The sequence below is a fragment of the Sinocyclocheilus grahami genome, unplaced genomic scaffold (genome assembly GCF_001515645.1).
Source record: "Sinocyclocheilus grahami isolate Dianchi unplaced genomic scaffold, SAMN03320097.WGS_v1.1 scaffold39.1, whole genome shotgun sequence".
NCBI lineage: Eukaryota > Metazoa > Chordata > Actinopteri > Cypriniformes > Cyprinidae > Sinocyclocheilus > Sinocyclocheilus grahami.
The window spans coordinates 3,879,058-3,895,576 of NW_015505218.1; the positions used below are offsets into that span (position 1 = coordinate 3,879,058).

Genomic DNA, 16,519 nt, shown 5'->3' on the forward strand with positions numbered 1-16,519 from the left:
ACAACTTAACCACTGATTTCTAGTCGTGTCCTCTTTTGGAAGACCAAACTATGTAATTTCGCTTTCACAACAAAACACACGGTGGGCTAGAGTGAGCAGCGGCCGGCAGGCTTGAGAACGGCGCGGCTGGCGAATTCAACGAAGGAGCGTCCGGTGAGCTTGTGGCAACCACATGTGACGACCCCGGGCTGGACTCCGCTTCGTCCACGGTGAAAGCCGATCCGGCGATCTACAGCGCGAAGTTGATGTATTTCCTCAGCGACCAGCACGGATCAGCTCCAGGCATGACAAAGTGGATATCGTCCTCTTTTGGAAGACCAAACAAAGTAGTTTCGCTTTCACAACGAAACAAACAGCGTCTTCACGACATGGCGGCGGCAACAACAATACTACAGCGAGAATAAAAGTTACGCCTTCTTTCTTTGCGTGAACATTTGGGCGGCTTTATGCAAATCTTCCCACATCGTGACGTAGATATGTGGGGGCGTGTTAGAACGAGCTGTTTTAGGTAGGTGTGGCTGACTCTTAACTTTTATAAAGAATATCTCTTTGGATTTGAGACTTTAGTCTTTGCAACTTTACAGATCTTTTTTATGCACCAAGAGCTTGTAACACTCCAAAGAGAAAGGAAAAATTGAAATCGTATCATAGGACCCCTTTAAGGAAAAAATAAAACCGATTTCATGGGGCCCTGAATTTTTTTTAAAATTGTTTTATTATTATTATTATTGTGAACAAAGTTATGTTTGTTTATTCTCAAGGCCTAAAACATGTGGACAGTATTTAATTCCCCATTAACGGTAAATTAATATTGTGACAAATATTAATATTGTATGATATGGAAAATAAATATATTGTGATAATATTTTTGCCCATATCGCCCAGCCCTAGTTTGTTATAAAGAGGTCAAATTATTATATTTTATTTCATTCATTCATTCATTCCTTCCTTCATTTATTCATTAAGAAAGGAACTCATATATCGGGGAAATAATAGTGTCATGTAATTGACTCATGTGTTGCTTATATTTTTGTTTCTTAATTGTTATTTTTTTTCTGCTTTAAAGATTAAGGGGCGAACCATACGTGTGGACCATGTAGCAAATTATCGACCACCCAAGGACAACGAAGACATTGACGATGTCACTAAATGTTTGCGAGAAGAGGGATGTGCTCCTAAAGTGCCCCTGCCTTCCTCCTTTGAGTCAGGGTCTGAGGAAGAACATGCTGTACCTGTGAAAAAGCCAAAAAAAGGTGAAAAGAGGTTATTTGATACGATTTTTTTCAAGATGTTTATCTTTTATTATTTAATAAACAGTATTTTAGTTTTTTGACTAAATGACTGATTTATTGTTATACTTCAGATAAAAAGGAGAAGAAAAAGGAGAAGAAAGAGAAGAAAAAAGCACTAAAGAAAGAGAAACATGAGGCACGGACTGAGCCGTCAGCATCATCTCATGTCAGAGTGAAGAAGGAGAAGGAGGACACGACATACGAGAAGTATGCCGTGAAAGGACCGGCAGGAAGCAGAAGGGACAGATCGGGACAAGACTTCAGGAACCCACAAGACAGAGCAGATGAGGTGGACAGATTCAGAGATAGGTATAGAGGTGAGAGGGAAAGGGATCGAGAAGACGACAAAAAGACAGACAGAAACCGAGAGGATAAAAGACATGAAGACACACGGCAGGGAGACAGAGAACGAGATAAAGGAAGGGGTGTTGATAGAGAGAATAATGGGGAAAGAGAGCGTGAGAGAGAAAGGGAACGTGATGGAGACAGAAGGGAGCGAGACAGAGGAAATGACCAAGGGTTTACCAAACACGGAGATCACAGTCGTGAAAGAGAACACAGGTGAAATTGAGCAGAGATAGTCATTTATACAGTATATTTGGGGGGGTATAGAATTTTTTAATATCTGTCTGCAGTAATTAACTGTATAATGGCTACCTGGCATCATGTTACACACAGTACACTCATTTGACAAATAAATTCAAATTTTATTTGAATTTAAATGGTACAAAGACCAAAAATGTCTTGTTTAACAGTGTCAACAATAAACTCCAAAATTACGATGCAATCAAAGTACACCAATCATTATGGATTCAGTTGTAAAACTATTAAAATACATTTAGTTAAGTGTGTTCAGTTAAAAAAAACAAAAACAATATCAGACCAAGCAGATGTGTACATTACCCATTTATACCTGCTCAACAGGAAACAGCATTTCATCGCTAATGAATAATTATGATCGCTATGGCCACGACAACATATTCAATAACCTAGCAAGAAAAGATAAAACAATTACACAGATATACTGAGTAAATAAACACGCACAGAATTCAATAGTAATAAACACGAAGTTGAACATTAAAATGTGTGGTGTGATTATTGGACATCTGGGCTGATGCTGTAAATTTATCTAGCCTGATAAAAAATAAAATCACACACTTCCTTTCATGCCCAATTTCTTTTCATAGCAAAACATTACACAGTTAGCACAGCTTTTAATACACAAATTTTATTTGAATTTAAATGGTACAAAGACCAAAAATGTCTTGTTTAACAGTGTCAACAATAAACTCCAAAATTACGATGCAATCAAAGTACACCAATCATTATGGATTCAGTTGTAAAACTATTAAAATACATTTAGTTAAGTGTGTTCAGTTAAAAAAAACAAAAACAATATCAGACCAAGCAGATGTGTACATTACCCATTTATACCTGCTCAACAGGAAACAGCAATTCATCGCTAATGAATAATTATGATCGCTATGGCCACGACAACATATTCAATAACCTAGCAAGAAAAGATAAAACAATTACACAGATATACTGAGTAAATAAACACACAGAATTCAATAGTAATAAACACGAAGTTGAACATTAAAATGTGTGGTGTGATTATTGGACATCTGGGCTGATGCTGTAAATTTATCTAGCCTGATAAAAAATAAAATCACACACTTCCTTTCATGCCCAATTTCTTTTCATAGCAAAACATTACACAGTTAGCACAGCTTTTAATACAGTAAATTAAGCTAATCACCCTTAAGTCAATCTGTTATAACCACGAGTTACTATGATCTGTTCAATTCATGAGCGGTCGAATACGAAGTATTCATAATTGGCCAATCAGGAGTACTGCAGATGTGACTCTTCACAGACACTAAACGTTCAAGTTAAAGGTCAAATATCTGTTTGCACTGAACTTTAATAGTGTATGCTGTACCCCTGTGTGATGTCCTTCCTTGCAATGCTCACGTTAGACTACATCGATCACCAACCCCATTTTCAATAAGCAATCAAAAAACAGAGATAAAAAGATGTTCACACTAGTTCTTAATGGAACTCCATCTAAATATACAAACAGGTCATCAGGTCTTTGGATGTAGCCGTCTTCTGTAGTTGTAAGCAATCTTATTGACATTTTAGCCACAGTCAGTATTTTCCAAACTAAATCGTGAATATTTACCATGAGAATGTTAAATAATAGTTAAAGGAACAGGTCGAAAACAAAATATTAGCTTTCTGCAGCAACACCATTCAATACTGCAAATTATATTACTATAGCCTCTAAAAACAGAAATTAAAAGTAGAATTGGGTGAGAAAGCAAGACTAATATATTGCAGTACTGACTATTGAAATGGTTGTGATTTCTGTGAGATGGATAGTATACACTCTAAAAAATGCTGGGTTGTTTCAACCCAATGTTGGGTCAAATATGGACTAACCCAACTGTTGGGTTAAATTTTTAAATGAGCTTTTTAACCCAACAGTTGGGTTAGTCCATATTTGAGCCAACATTGGGTTGAAACAACCCAGCATTTTTTAGAGTGTATGTTCCAGGTTTTGTTTACAAGATGTCATGCATGTAATAAATTCATCTATTTTCTAAATGCATGTTCTTTTTGTGAACAATTTATTTAACTACACTTTTCTTACAATTGACTGCAAAGGTGCAATAAAATCTTTTCTGAAATATTGTATTTATGAGTTGAACGCACATGAATTCCACCACAAAGTCATAATTACGAGTGGGAAATTCAGGAGCCTCATTTATAAAATGTTCCATAGAAACGGTCCTACTTTTGATCAAATCTCAATTCTCAAATGTGCGTACGTGTGATTCCAACGTACGCACAAAAAACATGTGCACGCCTCTCTTCCAGATGTGAAATCTATAAATAGCAACTGCATATAAAACAGCACCACTCAACATCTAAATCAGGGTTCATCAAATCTTGCCTTGGAGGGCCAGTGCACTGCAGAATTTAGCTCCAACCCTGATCAAACTCCCCTACCCTGTGATTTTCTAAGATTTCCAAATACCTGTAGTACTACGACTCTGCCACAAGGAAAAGTTTGTACGCCTGCTTAGAACCTGACATGGTGCGAAGCATGTACAAAAAATACGATATTATTGTACAATCATGATCGAGTATATAACAATTTACAGAACCTTCTTGAATTTAATAAGAACATTAAAAAGCAAAAACACAGATGCACATTCTTTATTCTTAGTTTTGAAGTGGAGAATCTTGCTTAACTTTCCATTTTGTAGGAACGTTACATTGCCATCTTACTTAAACCAAATCAATTTTGAATGCACCCAGCATCATAATTACGACTTCCCAACTTGTAAATATGAACTTCCCTGGAGGGCTTGAATGCTCAACAAGCTCACATTCAGCAGATTTGCCTAAATTTATTCAACAGTCAATGGACTGAACCAAGTTTCCACCCTACATTTTTTTCTTTTTTGATAATCTGTTTCACTCAGATGTACATCACGGTACCGAAGAAAAGATGTCAGTACTTGTGTTTCATTGTGACTTTAACCTTTATTTATTTAAAATACCTTTTATTCAAATCGTGCATTTGAAATAACTATGGTTAGGGTTTTTCATATTGATGGACCTGTAAACTCGCACATGCTAATATTTGTATCACTGGGTTGGCACAGGAAACATCTCATCATTTCATTGCCGTGAATGTTAAGTATTCTACTCCTTGACAGAGACTTGTTTATTCGCAAGTTCATTAGGATGTGGTGCTCAATATTGATCGTGATGGCTTGATTGCAAGGAATGGCACACAGCTCAGGAAACAACCTGCTCACTTCATTAAAATGTATTTATTCAGTTTTGTGTTCACTTCTGTGTATGGGAGTCTAAAATGCCGTGGGAGAGAGACAGATGCCTGGTGGTCTCTTTTGACATGGTATATGTCTTGTCTCTGTCTTGGAGCTACAACAATCTGCAACAAGCTACAAGAAGTGGATGGTCATATCAGAATTAAGACATCAGAATATATCAGTGTTTTATTTGAAAATAGAAACGGATTAGGCTAAATGTGCGAACTGAACATGGTTCTGTTTTCTGTGACTAAATTGTTATTCTTTATTGCACAAGCTTTGCATTGTCATCCCAATGCCGTAGGAGTCATGCCCCATAGACCTGGAAGCTTGGAGCTTCCTTCAGGGCTTGTGATCTACATGCAGGTACTTTGTCCTGTTCAACATGCATTTGATATTTTTATGCAGGACTTAAAATTATAGAGGTTGTACAGTCACCATCCATTTGGTTCAACTGCATAATTTCTTATAGATCTTTAGAGGAATGATCCAAGACCTGTATATACCATGACAGATTCACTAATTTTGAAGTAATCTACAAAAAAGGTGTGAAAAAGTGATTTCAGACTAATCAAGAACATTTTAAAAAATATATATACAAGAATTTTCTTCTAGGAATGAATGAGCTAGATTTCTCATTTGCATATTTAGTTGCCGTGACAACTGCATGTAGAGAGAACAAGCATCGGGGACGAGAGACTGTCCATGTGTTTGAGGAGCGGAGACATTGACCACATGAGCACACTTTCATCTTGTCCTATGGGTCTCTAAATGTAAAAAAAATCAATATCAAAATCAATACATTTGCTCCACAACAGATTTATAAAACATTTAATTTACATTTTTAAATTATTTTTCAGAAGGAGTAAAACAGCAGACATATGAAGAAGAGCTGAGAGCGTCAGTTGTGCATCAAACTTGAGATCTCTTCACAGAACCACCCACATTCAGGGATATCAATGCTCTTCTCGCACAGACATCTCCAAAGTCATCAGAGGTATTTGAAGAGAGGCTGGGTTCTGTACTTGATCAGTGTAAGTGAAACGGTTACTGCAGCAGGTTTTGGGGGCAAAGTAGAATGACGTGCCATGTCCTTCCCACTCAAAATGCCACTTTGTAAAATTTAAGTCTTTCAAGACACTGGAGGTTTGGAGGATAGTGACCTGAACTTGACACGGAGTCCTAGAAGGCGGTAGACTCTAAAATACTGAGTTTGTATACTAGTAAGGCATTGTGTGGGTTCATTGATCAAAGAGGAGAGTGAGAAATTGCTCAGATCTTACTGGGTTTGAAAGAACTAGAGTAAACAAAGCTAGACTAAACGATCATTTTGTAAGAGACGTAACAGTAACAACAAATACCAACAAAACTAAAGTTGTTTATATTTTTACAAAAGCTTTTCTTAAAGATACCTTAAATATAAAGTAAGAAAAAGTACAAAGACAACAAAACCAATTAAATGCGGACACTTTATCAACGAGAAAATAACAGTTGTTGTTTGTGCACAGGCTAAATCTTTTACATACAGTCACTGTTGACAAGACAAAGTACGCTAAAACGCAAAGGTGGAACACCTATATAAAATAAATAGTTCATTAACAAATGGAAATTGTCATTTCCTCACCTTGTGTTATTGAAACCTGTATAGAAGTCATCTAGCAAAATGTGTGAGCTGCTCTTTTTCATACAATTAGATATTTTCAGTAAAAAGCCTTACATTTCAGTCTGCCTCTTAACAAAGCTATCATATGGCTTCAGAAGACTTGAAATATAGAGCACAGGTTGTATGGTCTATATGGTGCTTTTTGTCCTCTGCTAGAGAACAGCGGAGATATTCTACTTAACTTCTCCTTTGGTGCTCCGCAAATAAGGGCAATTAAATAACAGATTTATCATTTATAGGCCAACTATCCCTTTAAAAAAAAATCGTGGCATTAGATCATGGGTAACAAAATTTGAAATGGTTGGCTGTAGTTCTGTCATTTTATTGAGCTTATATTTGTGTTGATCACAAACCAGTTCTCTACTCTGGATAAGGACCATAAAATAAACAAAGTATTGTCCTCATTACGTCTTGCAACATTGACGACAGATTAAAAGAAAAAACATAGTGAAGAGGTCAGATTCTTGCCTTAAAAACATGGTGGCTATATACTCATTTTTGCAAGTGAATTTTATTTCCACCATGCACACTGCATTTCCACCATGGGCATTGTTTTATCAAGCCAATATACAACCATGAAATTCAGAGGATTACCATTTACATTGCCATGTACAATTTCCATGGTTTCACGCAATATCCATAGACTAAAAGTAGTGCAGTTTTGTACAACATAGGTTTTAGAAGCTTCTGAGGCAAATGTTACACCTTCATGCCTAGACTCTTCCCAAGTTAGCATTTTGATTCTGTGATGGTATTTATCCACACCTGAACTTCTACTGAAGGCGTAATCAGAAAGTTGCGGTGTGCAAAAGAAATTCTCAATTGCACCAATGCCTTCAACGGGTTGCTAACACCTGCAAATCCCCGCTTCATCTCGAGAAGGACTCTTGTCATCCTAACCTAGCAAACTAACCTACTTGTGAATCTGGAAAGTGTGCGCTGTTTTAGCGGATGACTCTTGAACCGAAATATACACAAATGTATACATCTCCCAACCATTGCCTTCAGATCCTGCAGTCTGATAGGGAGCAGAGGTTGTCCAAGGTTTGGGTCACTGGATAAAGCCTTACGCTGCCACCTCAGCACATGGAGATGGTCACGTTGATACCCAGGTTGCCATTGTCTGCAAACAGGTGGGCAATAGAGGTATCAAACACAAGACAGTCACTGTTCATGATGGCTGCTGCTACGCCATCATGGATCGAGCGCGGCGTGGCCTCCCACGTGAGCCGCCTACGGTTGCCGTTCAACTCGAGGCGGTAGGCAAAGTTCTCCGCTTGCTTTCGCGTGCCAATGAGCAGCACGATGGCAAAGAACTGCTGGTGTCCCTCGTATTTCTCCTGCTTCTCTAGAACCAGCATGAAGTGGTGACCAAAACATGACTGCATCATGACCCAGTCCACAGCCCCCGGTAGATTAATATCCGTGGCCAGAAAGACAATGTCCTCGCCCTGTAAGGTGGTAATGGATTTGTGGGCATGCATGAGATGTGGCATGACGGCCTCCAGGGAGCCCTGCCATTTACAGGAAGCCCCCGGGCATGGGCAGGTGTAGGGGCGGAACTCACACACTTCTTCGTGCTCCGGCTTCTCACTGTGATGAAGGGACAGCAGACATCCAGCTGAGACATACTGCGGGAAAACAGAAATGAGACTTGCATGAGCACCGGTACAAAAAACATTTGAAGAGATACTTAATGACTGACTGAAAGAGAGTGAAGAGAGTTCAGATCAAGAGCGCTTGGGTAAGTAATGGGAAAACACTGAAAGAGTAACTGATGATGAAGGACAAAGACAGAGTAGCAGGAAAGGTGAGTGGGAGGCTGACAAATGGTGAGAGAATAAAGGGAAAACTAGGATAAGGGGATTTCAGGAGGGCAGGTCAAGGACACGGGAGACAGGGAATTATATATAGGTAAAGCAAAGAGGGAACTAGGCCATGTGTCTAGATATGTCAGTATCATTTGAAGCGAATCCATAAATTGCATAGAGTAATTTACGTCTGTTCGTGTGTGTACTTGCCATAGAAGTGACGTTGCTGCTAATCATGTGTCAAGCTGTGACAACCCTCTCATTTCTTATGCACGTGTCCATGCAGTTTGGGAAAAGAAGTGGGGCGGATCGTGTTGCTTCAAGATGAATAGCACAGCAAGGCTCTCTCTTTGATTATCTCAGGAAGGGAATTTAAATGAAGGTCAAATATGAATGTTACCCCAATCTGCTCACTTTGCTGGAAATGTGCACACTGCATGACTTTCTTTGCTCACTGTAAAACCAACATTTATCTCTCTGACTGGCCTACAGGATTGGACTTACAACAACAAAAGGTGAAATCCCACAATATCCTGATGAATGCCCTTCCCAGGGAATTTCATCAGCTTAGCAGAGCTGCATTAAAAACAAGGTATTCAGCTCAAATTATAGGTAAAGGTTTAGAATTCAAGACCATAGGCAAAGCAACAAAGAAAGAAAATCCTTGCATGAATGGGCTGGGGAAAAGGAGCGAACCTACTGGTTTTCTGACCAAATGCAAGCTCAATGATGTTAAGACCAAATAAAAATACTTTTTTCAAGCACACAAGCTAAGAAAATGAATTAGATTTTTTTTCCCCATTTAAAGTGATTTTATAAAGCATTATCTGATTCTTTCTTATGAAGTTTCCAGAAAATCTATGTAAACTTCATTAATTAGAGTAAATCATTACACCATAGGACAATCCGTTTCTATCAGGTTAGAGCAAACTGGAGGTGTGGGCATTCAACCAACCCCCCCTCCCCCCTCCCCTCAATATCTGCCAAATTAATTATTAATCTGAGTGGTAAGTCACTGGCTGCCTAGCAAAAATCAATGAGTGGCAGCCGTTATCCAGTGGTCCAGAAGACCCTAGAGGCCGTAACTGCCTTAAAACACTGACATTTATTGTCAAAAGCTGTTAAGAGGCAGCTGGGGAGAAAGAATCGTTATATCTCCTTCACGTTACACTGGGTTTTCCAAACTGTCTTTTATTAGAACATGGCCTATGTCCAAATACCCTCAAATTCATTACGCTAATCCTTCCTCATTTCCCAGCCTTTCTTTTACGAATCAAACAATCTGACTTCTGGAGGTGTGGAAGGTTTATGCGTCCCATCTCTTCCCTCCATTCAGACAGTTATCCTCTTATTCACCTTTTTAACGAGAGAATGACAAGATTTTGAGCAGTAATCCTAAGTCAGTACGGTGGAGATAAAGCCTCTGTCTAGAGTCTGTTGGAGCTGAGGGTATTGGTGTAGTAGGAAGGAATAGTATCAAGTGTCTGTTTAGGGTACACTGTTAAAGTGTGTGATTTTATGCGCATGTGTGTATTTAGTCATTACTATACCTGATTCCAGCAGTGAACCCTGTATATCACTTACCTTGCATTGGATTAGACCCTAGAGTGAACAAATTAACTGTGCATTTCAACAGTGCATCGGAACATTGAGTCAATGACTGTACCAATATGCCCACAATAAAAAAAAAAAAAATAAATTCCGATAAAATGAGCAGAGGACCAACATACAAATACATCTGCCACTGGCAACAAATTGAATTAGCTTTAATTAAAACTTTAAATCTATCACCAGCATACATTGCTCCAGAGACCTGATGAAATAATAAGTGAAGTGCTCTCTTTCTAGTACATCCTTGATTCTGTGCCAAGCTAGCCCTGTGGAGACACATAGACCCTGGGCTGGGAGCTTAGCTACTGAATTATTTACACATTTGTGCATTTAAGTTACAAATTATATCTCACCACTTTAGCCAAGAGGGGAAGTCATTGGATATGCTCATTTTGATGAATGACAATGAATTTTGACAGTTTATTAATTTGTTTTTTTTGTGTGTTGAATTGGAAATAAACCAGAACACGAAATGGGCACTTAAGAGTCACAGTCTTCAGATGTTCTTTGGTAGTTTTGTCTTACCCTAAGCTAAAATGCTTAAATTTTCAAAACTTATTAGAAGCAAAGAGCTTATTTTTTTTCTAAACGGCATCTGGGCCTGGATATTTCTCAATGCACAATAAAAGAATCCTAGACCTTGAGAAAGAAAAAAAAAAAAGAGTCCTTAAAAGTAGTTTGCTACAATACATTTTATTGACATTTTTGCATCTTAAAGGTGGGCTATATGTATTTTTTCAAAGATGCTTTAGATAACTGAGTCGGGCCGAGTACCAAAACAAACTTGTAGCCAATCAGCAGTAAGGGGCGTGTCTACTCATGATGCGGAGGAGAGAGCGCTCAGTGCACAGGACAGACATTAGCCGAGCCGAGCGGCAGAAAAATAGAGATGGCTGATAAAAAAATTTTTAAAAAAGAGGAAAAAGCGGCTTACGATAAGGCAGGAAGTAGGACCTGTGTAAATATCGGATCAGCTTTCCAGTGCTGGAGAGAACTCAAGGAGCAGGAAGGCCTGCGATCGGACACAGAGGTTGCTTTGTTTCTTATCAATAGGTGAACACAGTGTCTACACCGGACGTGACAAATCGACCGTTGAAAATCAGAACGCAGCAGCAGTTTTCTGTCGGGGATTTGTCGTGTCACGCCGCGCCACATCCAGTGTAGACAGTACCACTGATTATAATGAGTTATATAGTATTTTGCCGCGCAGCATCGCAACCAGTGTAGACAGTATCACTGATTATAATGAGTTATATAGTATTTTGCCACGCCGCGCAGCGTTGCATCCAGTGTAGACAGTATCACTGATTATAATGAGTTCTATAGTATTTTGTCGCGCCGCATCCAGTGTAGACAGTATCACTGATTATAATGAGTAATAGTTTTTTGTGTCGCTCCGCGCCGCTCGCGTCCGGTGTAGACACGGTGTAACATTGGTTTTGCTTTGTTTCACAGAACTAATCGTTGTCTGGGTTGCGTACGTATGTGTGGGGCGGAGCTATCAAATTAGGGGCGAGACCCTTTTAGGGTAGGGACGTGTTTGTTTTGGTGATTTGAAATATCAACATTGGCTACCAGAAATCACTTACCCCACCTTTAAGGCCAAACAGACTTAATAAAATTTACTGAAAGTATGCAAGCAATATGCTTAACTTTACAACAAACTGCCAGATAAACACATTGTTTATTGTAAATTACAAGTACCGTTCAGTTCAAGGGTACTTTTGCTTTTACCAAATGACTGATGCCTCTGCCAACAATGTTGACAGTTGGGAAGTGCTGGGTAGCCTCATTTCAAGAAACTATTGATGTTTCCCATACACCTAGCAATGAATGAGAGGCAGGCTTATCTCTTCTCCATTAACAAGCAGGAGGACCTTGAGTTGCCATCACCAATGTGTCAGTTGAAAAGGATGGCGTCTCCGCACTCAGATCCCCAGAGACGGAATCCAGGACAGACGAGATGGCATCATTACCATCTCTTTTCCCTTCTCCCTCAAGGGCAGGGTGAGTGCATATGAAATGGCAAGAGAAAGCGCTCTTGAGACCAAGTGAGGCCACCAGCATCTTGGTCCCCTCTTATAAGACACCATGTCTGCACATGACCTCATCACTGCTGGGAAGAGGCTGGGCTCGGGTCATAATTAGAATCAACTCTGGGGGCCTTACGAAAGGTCCGTGCATCAGGCATAGAGAAATCTGATTTCTCCTGATCAGTGGCAAGCCGTCGCACCCACTGCAACCACTGCAATGGAAGGCTAGACACTCGCTTTCTCACTCTGGAATCAATAGCAATTTAGTTAAAAGTTTCACAGCTGAAATCAGCCCAGTGAAGGCCAGCGTAATTAGGTTAGAGGGGGGAGGGGAATCCTTGCGTGCCATCATCTCGCTCTCGCTCAGTTCTTCAATTACATTTAATGTTTTTAACGCAGAAATTAGTGTAATGTGTTTGTATATACATAGTATAATTGACATTGAGATAGCATCTGAGACTTCTGTACAGTAGGACAACATTTTAGTGCAACATTAAAATAAAAATAACAAAATTACAATTTTGAGAATAAAAAGTCAATGTTTGGGAATCATTTCAAAATATCCCTTTTACAAAAATAAAGTCAAACCATATCCTTTTACTAATTAAGCCTTTTACTAATTGTTTTATAATGTCTACTTTGAGGCTAGTTTCTTTGTGACTTTATTGTCTTAACTTTAATCTTTTATGGATTTTTTTCTTAAAACTCTGCATTCTATTACCATTATACTATTATGAGAGCATTCTTAAAAGCATGATTATATTCCTGTAAGCACCGCAACAATATTCCCCATAGGTGGCACAACTTCATTCCCTATTCCCGTAATGTTCAGACTTTCCAGAAATTGTATTAGGCCTACATTTAATTTTTTCCCCCACCTTTACCAGTAAATGCATGCTTTACTGCCAGTTGACATGTATGGAAACAAGTAAAATGAGTGAAGGGGAAAAAATCTAGTATGTTCCTGCATTAAACAGCTAATGAACAAGTCCCATAATATAGGTGACCCTGGACCACAAAACCAGTCTTAAGTCGCTCACTATTTGTAGCAATAGTCAACAATACATTGAATGGGTCAAAAGTATCGATTTTTCTTTTATGCCAAAAATCATTAGGGTATTAAGTAAAGATCATGTTCCATGAAGATATTTTGTAAATTTCCTACCATAAATATATCAAAACTTAATTTGATTAGTAATGTGCATTGCTAATGACTTCATTTGGACAACGTTAACCCGCTGGTGCTTTTCGATCACTTTTGACCAAAAAATGTTCTGTTTTGAATTTAAAATCACAGCTTCATCTGAATGGTACGAAACTTGGTGACTTTTATGGCATTTGGAAAAAATTGAGGGCATGATTCGAGCAGGTTAAGTGGCCGTAAAAAAATAAGTCACACTTGTCGTCTTCGGTCAAAAATGACCGACCATAGGAAATGAATGGGAAATCGCCAAAAACACAAATTCTGAGAACTTTTGAGTGTACAATCTACAAATCTGACAACGCAGAAAAAAAGTACACAGCAATGACAGGGTGAAACTAAAACTTCAAGAGTGCAAAACCAACACATCCACTCACACACCTATGAACTGGTGTGACTAACACAGCAAATATGAAAAATAAAAGCAATAATTCAACTATAATGCAGTAAAAATGTAGACAGCAAGGAAGGGGTTACACTCTAAAACATCAAAGTGCAAAACAGATACACTCACTCAAACTCACTTACACACACACTCACAAACACAAACATACACAATTATACCAACCCTCTATATTGCGAGTAAATCACTCACATATGCGACTAAATCTTCACTCTGGGCGACTAAATGATGTCTAATATTAGCCAATGGCTAATAAATTCTCAGATTTTACTCGCCAGTGTGTGAGTTGGAGGCTGAGTATATGATTAGCACAGATATATTTTCACTCACAGAACACTCTTTTGTTTTTTTTTTACAGGAACACTGAATGACCAAAAAAAAGCACCAGCACCAGTCCTAAGTTCATGGTTACCAAGTATAAATTCTAATTACTAAACTTCTATTATTAAATAACACTTGATTATCATAATATAATGCTTGACTGACTGATATTAAGAGTGTACTTTCAGATATTTAAAAAGCTGTACCATTTTACAAACATTATATATGTTTGTAAAATGGCATAACTTTTTATATATACATATATAGTATAGTATTTCAGTCTGGCGAGTAAAAAAAATAAAAAATCTAGCCAATGGCGATTCAATTGCCAAGGTGTCCGTTGAGGGTTGTATACACACTCAAATGAATTGGTATGGCTATAACCATATAGCCAAAACGAGTCAGAAAACTGAAATAAGAAGTTGAAATCAAATCAGACCCAGAAGGATTAAGCTCTGAAAAAACATTTATGTTCATTTTTGTTACATTTTTATAGAATTTTAATGTTTTGTGTAACAAAATGCTTTCTCTGTGATCAGGTTTGACTGTAGTAATACTAATTCAAAAACTGACTCTTCAAATCAACATTTAAAAAAAAAAAAAATTCTAAACCTTTACAAAACGTTGTCTTTGAGAATGTCTAAATATATATCCAAATCCACAACTGGTGTGACTGTAACACAGTAAATATGAAAAATAAAAGCAATAATAATAACTATAATGCAGTAAAAAAGTAGACCGCAAGGAAGGGGTTACACTCTAAAACATCAAGAATGCACCTAATGTTTTGTGTAACAAAATGCTTTCTCTGTGATCAGGTTTGACTGTAGTAATACTAATTCAAAAACTGACTCTTCAAATCAACATTTAAAAAAAAAAAAAATTCTAAACCTTTACAAAACGTTGTCTTTGAGAATGTCTAAATATATATCCAAATCCACAACTGGTGTGACTGTAACACAGTAAATATGAAAAATAAAAGCAATAATAATAACTATAATGCAGTAAAAAAGTAGACCGCAAGGAAGGGGTTACACTCTAAAACATCAAGAATGCAAAACAGATACACTCACTCAAACACAAACTCACTTACACACACAGACACATACTAATTCAAAAACTGACTCTTCAAATCAACATTAAAAAAAAAATATATATATATATATTTTTTAATCTTCTTGCTAACAGTTATTCCTGAATTTAATTAGTCAAATAAATATTAAATTCTATTAAATGAACTTGGTATTATAATTTTACTCGGAGTGGAAACTCATGCGCTCTGATGACCTTGTTTTCATAGTCTACGTAGTAAATCACACATTCGAGCAGGCGTTAGGAAAGTCGTGTACATGTACATGACAGTGCGGGTGAGAATGTGTGTGTGTTTTGTGTGTTTGTGGCTGTAGCTGGCAGTGCTCTGACTGAACAAGGCCGGCAGGTTGAGACGAGTCTGCTGCCGTCTCTAAGCATCAGTGTGCTAATTCATCTGTACAATAAAGAAACATGTCATGCTGACGCAACTCAAGATTTCACAACATTTCCCAGCGTTCTCTCCAGACACAGGAGAGGGAAAATCTCCCTGGCAGATGCCACGAGTGTCCAATTGGAACTTCACCACAGTATATCAGTGTGTGATGTCGGCTGGGGTGTTGGCAGCCTAATGGATGCTTAAGACAAACGTCAACATAAATGTCAAAACCAGGATGGGGGGGTCGCTAAACAGGGAGTTTCCCCATTAATTGCTTAACATATCATTGTTTTAGTGTAGCTATCCAGCATAAGTCAGTGTTTCCTAACCTTTTTGTCTTTTGTATCCCCGAAATTCCATCCGAAACAAACCAGAAATATTAACTCATATTTTACCAGATCATTTAGCACTAACATATTTAAAATGACCCTTTTTACAATGGTTCACCTTCAAACTTCAAAAAAATCTGTTATTTTATAACGGCATTTAGTTTGATATACTTGGCTGAGAGATTGGCTGAGAGAGCTAATGTGACACAAATAATAAAGAGCGTTTCATTTTGTTTTGTTCCAAATTTTAATAGTGGCCACACAATTAAAACTTTTGTTGTGTGCCCAGTGAATTTTAGTGATGGCCCCAAGTGAAACGAATAACTTTCACTATCCAGGAAGTCTGCCTTTGTCCAGGTTTACCAGGTTGGAAATCTCTAAGTCACATCGGATGAAAATAAATGGCTAGATAAGACAAATATTACTTGTGAAAATTCAGCACGATAAACATTTTAATTTGAATGAACGGCTGCTAATGCGTCTGTTCAGAGTTCAGACCAACACAAACATTTGCATGCCATCAATGGGACAGCTTTTTT

General features: G+C 38.0%; 2 protein-coding genes and 1 long non-coding RNA gene across 3 annotated transcripts in view; 2 read left to right on the top strand and 1 right to left on the bottom strand.

Annotated features, from left to right (window-relative positions):
- LOC107581955 (RNA-binding motif protein, X-linked 2-like) overlaps positions 1 to 2,437 on the top strand; it is a 6,098-nt gene extending 3,661 nt beyond the window's left edge. The window contains exons 5-6 of the mRNA XM_016267650.1: positions 1,067 to 1,253; positions 1,364 to 2,437. Of these exons, the coding sequence (XP_016123136.1) occupies positions 1,067 to 1,253; positions 1,364 to 1,857 (681 nt within the window). The 3' untranslated portion in view covers positions 1,858 to 2,437. The remainder of the gene's footprint in view (positions 1 to 1,066; positions 1,254 to 1,363) is intronic.
- Positions 2,438 to 5,757: 3,320 nt separating this feature from the next.
- On the top strand, positions 5,758 to 7,239 carry LOC107581959 (uncharacterized). Its single transcript, XR_001608884.1, has 2 exons — positions 5,758 to 5,913; positions 6,001 to 7,239. It is a non-coding gene; the product is annotated as an uncharacterized lncRNA (long non-coding RNA).
- LOC107581956 (E3 ubiquitin-protein ligase Siah2) overlaps positions 6,576 to 16,519 on the bottom strand; it is a 44,310-nt gene continuing 34,366 nt past the window's right edge. The window contains exon 2 of the mRNA XM_016267652.1: positions 6,576 to 8,434. Coding sequence (XP_016123138.1) covers positions 7,883 to 8,434 — 552 coding nt within the window. The 3' untranslated portion in view covers positions 6,576 to 7,882. The remainder of the gene's footprint in view (positions 8,435 to 16,519) is intronic.